General features: G+C 33.9%; 1 protein-coding gene across 1 annotated transcript in view; it reads right to left on the reverse strand.

Moving 5' to 3' along the window:
• Window positions 1-6: 6 nt before the first annotated feature.
• The window catches only part of LOC106874079 (stAR-related lipid transfer protein 5), a 202,687-nt gene continuing 196,177 nt past the window's right edge, over window positions 7-6,516 (reverse strand). The window contains exons 4-6 of the mRNA XM_014921673.2: window positions 5,506-5,620; window positions 3,190-3,283; window positions 7-1,938 (exon numbers count right to left, since the gene is read on the reverse strand). Of these exons, the coding sequence (XP_014777159.1) occupies window positions 1,773-1,938; window positions 3,190-3,283; window positions 5,506-5,620 (375 nt within the window). The 3' untranslated portion in view covers window positions 7-1,772. The remainder of the gene's footprint in view (window positions 1,939-3,189; window positions 3,284-5,505; window positions 5,621-6,516) is intronic.

Here is a 6,516-nt window from a genome sequence, read left to right on the forward strand (position 1 = left end):
GGGTGCTTTTACGTGTCACCTGCACGAAAATATATATATATATATATATATATATATATGTGTGTGTGTGTGTATATATTGTCTTAGTTGGAAGGGGAAGGGGCAATACTCATATACTTCAACAGGGACTCTCAGACTGATGGAGGGAAAGTGAAGATGAGCAACTAGTTTGGCCATGGTTCCACCAATTCTAATTCACAGTCCTCAGTGCACCATTTCTAAGTTAAGTACAAGACCTTTAAAACTTAAATAGGCATTAACAAATAGTGGAAACCATATGGAGTCCCATGCCCAAACAATTCTATCATCTACAATACTTTCTTGTCAAATGTTGATGACTAATATAAACAGATGACCCCAAATTTCAAGGATAGTGTATAGCAGTTTATTATACTGACTACAATCAATCTGGTTGTGATTATATCTACACCAGAAGGATGAGAAACAGAGTTGCCAATTCTGAAATGTGAACTCAGAACATTAAAAAAATGACAAAACTAAATAGCGAAAAACAAGCAATTTATCTGCCATTCTACCACCTCCACCACCTACTGCCATCGCTTTGCACTAAAACAGAGATACAGCAAAACAGATAGATAGCACATACAACAACAATATAGTTTATACTCTAAAACATTTCAAGACAAAATTGAGAAAGTCTGAGGAATAAGATTAAAGTGTTTGTTGAATAAAATAAAATATAAAATGTTAAATAACATTGATCATGTGCCTGTCTGTATCTAAAATAGGTATATGTATTTGTGTCTATGTATGCATGTGTGTATATATCATTGTATGTAGGTTTATACATGTATATCTGCATATGTGTATATGTGTATATATGTATATGGGTAGGTAGGTAAATAGGTAAGTAGGGAGGAAGGTTTCTACTGTCTATATGTATATGTACATACATATATCTGTGTATGTTAATATCTGTGTGTGTGCGTGTGCGTGCATGCACATTTATGTATGTGTATGTACATGCATACGCAGATACACAATATTACTAATAATAATGTTATACAATATTCTAGAATAATTCTAGAATTAAAATTTTGATCCCAGATTATAATTAAAGTAGTAGCAGTAGTAATAATAATAATAATAATAATAATAATAATAATAATAATAATAATAATAATAATAATAATAGTAACAATAATAATAATAATAATGATAATAATAATAATAATAATAACAACAGCAATAACAATAATAATAATAATAATAATAATAATAATAATAATAATAATAATAATATCAATATCAATAATCGCTTAAAATATTTCTGAAGTTATTGGTAAGAAAACAATTAAGTATGTTATTGTTTTGGTAAGGGAATACTAATACCTTTTAGGTGTTTGTAGCAGGTGGCTGGGTGGGAGTGAGGGGGGAGGGGACATTGTGTTTTTGAAAGTGATGTTAATGGGACATTTAGAAATGTATTTTTTTAAGAATACATTTATAAATGTATGTTGTTATATTGTTTAGGGGACAATAATGTATGTTACAGTATTGCTAAAGGTATATGTGCGTGTGTGTGTATATATGTATATATATATATATATGTTTGTTAAGGGTGCATTTTTTAAATGTTTGTTGTTGCATTAATGGTATGTTTAGAAATATAATTGTTGGGTACATATAGAAATGTCTATTGTGATGTTTGTTAAGGGTACATATAGTAATGGTTCTTTCATATCTAATATTGATTGGATGAATGTATGGTTAGATATATTTATCAGCAAAGTTGGTCACCGGGTTTATTTCTATTCATCTGATGATATGAGTTTGCCATCGTCTTTCAGAGCACCGTTCAAATTAATGTAAAAGCCTTCGATGGAGGGCGGCATAGCAGCTTCCACTAAGCCTCGTGGTACCATACCGCCCAGATCTGGTTGAATCAGGTTCACCAGTTTGGTCTTGTTTGGTTCACTGGAAAATAAATAAGGAATAAAATATAAAAGACGTTAGCATAGAATTAGATGTAGAGATAGAATGGCTACTGCAGCAAATGCCACTGGCCATTCTCTGCAGCAACTCATCACAGTCATTACCATGGGGTAACTGACCACACTATTTGTTCTAAGATATGCGACCCATCACCCATCCCTGTCTGTCTTCAGCTGCTTTAACTCCACCCCACTTGTCTAGTGGCCATAGTAAAAATGTTGTGTGATGGCTAAGACTGAAATGATTAAAGCAAACGTCTTCTTTTTTTGTCATATCCTCTGTAGCGCTTCCAGGCTACACTTGGAAAGTAAAGAGAAGATGGAAGAGGAAGTGTTCTCCTCCAACAAATTTGTCGAAAGATGAGTTACTGTCACAAAAATGATTAGAGTGAATGGAACTAATCGTGCACATGTAAAATAGAGAACAACAGTTGGGTGAGAGTTCAAATCCCTATTGGTGCCTCACTTCTATCAAGATTGCACAATCCATATATATCCACATATATTATACACAATGTATACCTTTTATCTCATTTATTCCCTCCTCCTCTCCTTTTCTCCTTCCTCACTAGCTTCATGTAAACCTTAACATAAATTATTTCAAATTTTTGCACAAGGCCAACAATTTTGGGAGTTAAGTTGATTTCCTCAGCCCCAGTGCTCAACTGGTACTTATAAAGTCCTTATAATATCCCCTTCATCGGACGTTCCTATGACAAATAAAAAGAATTTTCAACATCATTGTCATCATCATCATCATCATCATCATTCAGTGAACTGATAGAATCATTAAGGAGTTGGACAAAATGTCTTACAGTATTTCTTCCAACCCTTTCTGAGTTTGAGTATCAAAGGTCAACTTTGCATTTCATCTTTTTGGAATCAATAAATACGTTATTCAAGTATTGGGGTTGATAACAAAGACTAACACCCCACCCCTCAAAATTGCTGGCCTTATGTCAAAAACTAAAGGTTTTGTTATAATTATTATTACTATTAAATGTAATTTAGGTACAAAGACAGAAATTTTTAGAGGATGTGGCTAGTATATTTGACCACAGAAAGATGAAAGGTATATATGATCTTGGTAAGAATTGAACTCCAATATCAACTTTGCCTCTTCAAATTCACAATTAAGTATTGCCTGTCAACATTGTTGAGAATCAACGAAGTAGATAATCTAGATGTTATCATATGAACTGTGCAAACCATGTAGTAGTAGTAGTAGTCTTACTTGGGAACTCGGCAACAGATTAATCCACAAGGATGATTCCATCCCCTTACATAAGCAGACAATGGAGGACATTGCTCTGATTCAATGCTGACAGCTGAAAAAGAAATATATGAAAACGCATTGATAAATATTATTAAAATATTCTCATGCAGTATTTGAAAACCTTAAACAATTTTACATATATTTTCTTAGATGTAACTAGTTTCTGTTTTAAGAAGGAAAATTTCTCAAACCTAGAATAATAAAGGCAAAGATAATGGATTTCACTTTATTTTACTGTCTGTTAACTTATACTATCTTAAACAACTTGGGTTAACACTTGTTGTGAAGATGGAGGAGAACAAGAGATTGCAGAACTGGTGAGATAACAGACAGCAAGACTCTAAATTAGTGTTTTATATCATAGCTTGGCTTTGTAAATGAAGAGTGACAAAGTGATTCCACATCAATTAAGAAACACACTGCTTGCTGACCAGGCTCTTATGAAACAGGCTGACCTGGCTACAGAGACTGCAAGGAAAATTCTGTTTTTGGGTTTGATGCTGCTTTGTCATGGTTCTTACTTATTTGCCGTTTAACCTAAAATTCAGTCTGTCGTTCATTCTTGGAGGTGACAGATCAATGAGTGGTATATCAAAGGATTTCTTCAAAGAGTAGTATCTTTTTCTTCGTGCCCCTCTGCAACAGCAGCCAGTGGTAAGTTTGTCATTCAGCACAGTCTTGGGCAAACAATATATTTTTCATCTTGGAAATGTTCACTTCCTTGGGCAACTGTAACTCTAACAGCATGGCCTCTATACGGCTAACTTACACCTGTTCCAAGACTTCAGTGTTACTAACAAAGCTATTCCTGCAGGTGTTGAAATTACTATGAAAGCAGTCAACCAAGGCTGACAATCCCAGTTTACTTTCTGCTTGGGATTTAGTCAAACTTAGGCCAAATCATTTGAGCCACAGCACAATATGTTTGAAAATTTCTGCCAGCAGTTGCTTTTAAATATGAAATTGCTTCTAAATAGCAACACAATGACACAATGTTCTTTTTTCAGCAAGTGTGATGGAATGGTAAGTTCATATTCTCAGGAAAATATTGCTGTGGCTTTAGTTTGCTGTGATCTGATTACTAGCAATGTTGGTAAGAATGTTGATCCCAAGTCTTAGCAAAAAATTCAGATACTGATGTTGATAACAGAAAGTTGTTTCATGTGGTGAGGTAACCAATTTAGTGAGGTCTTCGATTAAAATTCAGTTTGCTTGTTATGTAATTTTACTTGGATGCTGTCAGGCCATGATGCTGGTAGGGAGAAAGGGATAAATTCACTATGTGCAATGAGGATTGTTTACTCTATAAATAAACATGGGCCAGGTAGGGGTAGAGAGGTCTTTCTAAGGTATCAGTGGCTAATACTTTGAAGTTCATTAACAAGGCATATCTTTGATGACAACATTAGTATATAGCAGTTTTACTGTCATAGCTATTTGTAAGGCTTGAGATTGTTGAACTGTAGGAGTGTATATGTTCTTATAGGATATTCAAGTTAAATAACCTGACAAAGTCAGTGATCTTGTTTTGTCACATTATTCTCAATGAATAAGCCAAACAATGGATCACTTTTCATTTCCACTCAGTAAGAACCATTCATTGAATAGGAGAGACTTCCTGCATTCTTATATTGTGGTCTAGTTAATTGTTTCCCAAAAGTTTAGGGCTTTCAGAGGATTTCTGAAAGAGCAAATATCCTTGACATCAAGTTAAATAAATCTGCAGGCTGCTTTAGTCTTGGTGTCATGGAATCAGTTGATGTCAAGTGAAAATCTTTCAATACTATGGCCCTTCAGATATCAGAGTTGATAGCATCAAGAATTTACTGACTAAGTCAATCTTACTCTGGGACAAATTGATTAGCCTGCATTTAGAATTAGAAAGAACATTGGATTTTTGAGTCTTAGGAGCAATATAGGGGTCACATGGTAATTTGGTCCACTTGGCAAGTAACAGATTACTAAATACAAGATGACCAGACTGTCCCCTCAACTGTGTGGTAGCATGTATGAAATTAACAGGTGTCTCTGTTTTATCAGACTGTTCACTCTTGAACTAATCAAATATTCTCAACCTGAAGCCATCTTTTGATTCTCCTTAATCTAATTCAGTATGTCTAAAGATGTAGATAGATATCTGCATTTTGAGTCCCTGAGAAATGTTGAGCTTAATCAACTTGTTAAATATCACATGTATATATGTGTGTGCATGTGTATGCTAGTATGTTTGTGTGTGTACATGTATGTATATATGTATTAAAATTCGAAACTCACCACAAGTTGCTATATATTTATCAGTATTGACTGCATAGATGACATCAACAAAATCCCTTGGAGAGATTAGTCCAATACAGGCACTGCTCGTGTATGTCCTCATCACCCTTAGATCCTGAAAAACACCGACGGTAAAGACAGCCAATTATTAATGTTGTTGTTGTTGTTGTTGTTGTTGTTGTCAAACATAATGATTTGTGGTTTTTTTGTTCCTGCTCTTCAAATTCTGCTGTTGTCAACTTCACCTTACATCCTACCTGGATTGATAAAATACAATACCAGTCTAGTACTAAGATTAATGGTACTGACTCCTCTACTCTCCTTAGAACTGCTGATTTTATGCCTCAATTAGAAACCATTATTGTTGTTGCTGTTGTTGTTGTTGTTGTTGTTACAAAGTTCTCCCTTCCCCAGTAAATTTGCTGCAAAATGCATAAGAGTGTTTAACATTGCCTGAGTAAATGAACCTGCTCTGAATAGATGCTGTAAAACACATGAAGAATTTTGGAGAGAGTAAATGTGATTAGACAGAGCAGTTGAGTTCCTTAATTATTCGAAAGTGGTTGTTCCTTTTAGGAGACATATCTTAACATATAAAAGCTAATGTAGGTAACTTTGTATATATGTATGTACACATGTATGTGTATATGATCATGTGTATACATATATATTCATGCATGTATGTGGGTTTTATCTAAGTTCTTTACAGAACTGACCCTTTAGCACTGTAACCTACCATATCAGACCAAAATATGTAACCAGTTTTATGTTGAGACTGGCCAGATCTGGCCTCTCACCTCAACTCTACAATGTCATTCTAAAACTAAACAATTACATCATCATAATCTCTGAACTACAAGATAATGCATGATTAATTCAAAATAATATAAATAAACAAACATTACATTTGACAGGATAATCTGAATACTAAAGGCTTGCAGTCAGACACTAATAAAGTGAAAAGTCTTTTAGTATTAGTCAAGACATTAAACATATATGAATTTATATATA

This window comes from Octopus bimaculoides, chromosome 3 (genome assembly GCF_001194135.2).
Source record: "Octopus bimaculoides isolate UCB-OBI-ISO-001 chromosome 3, ASM119413v2, whole genome shotgun sequence".
Taxonomy (NCBI): domain Eukaryota; kingdom Metazoa; phylum Mollusca; class Cephalopoda; order Octopoda; family Octopodidae; genus Octopus; species Octopus bimaculoides.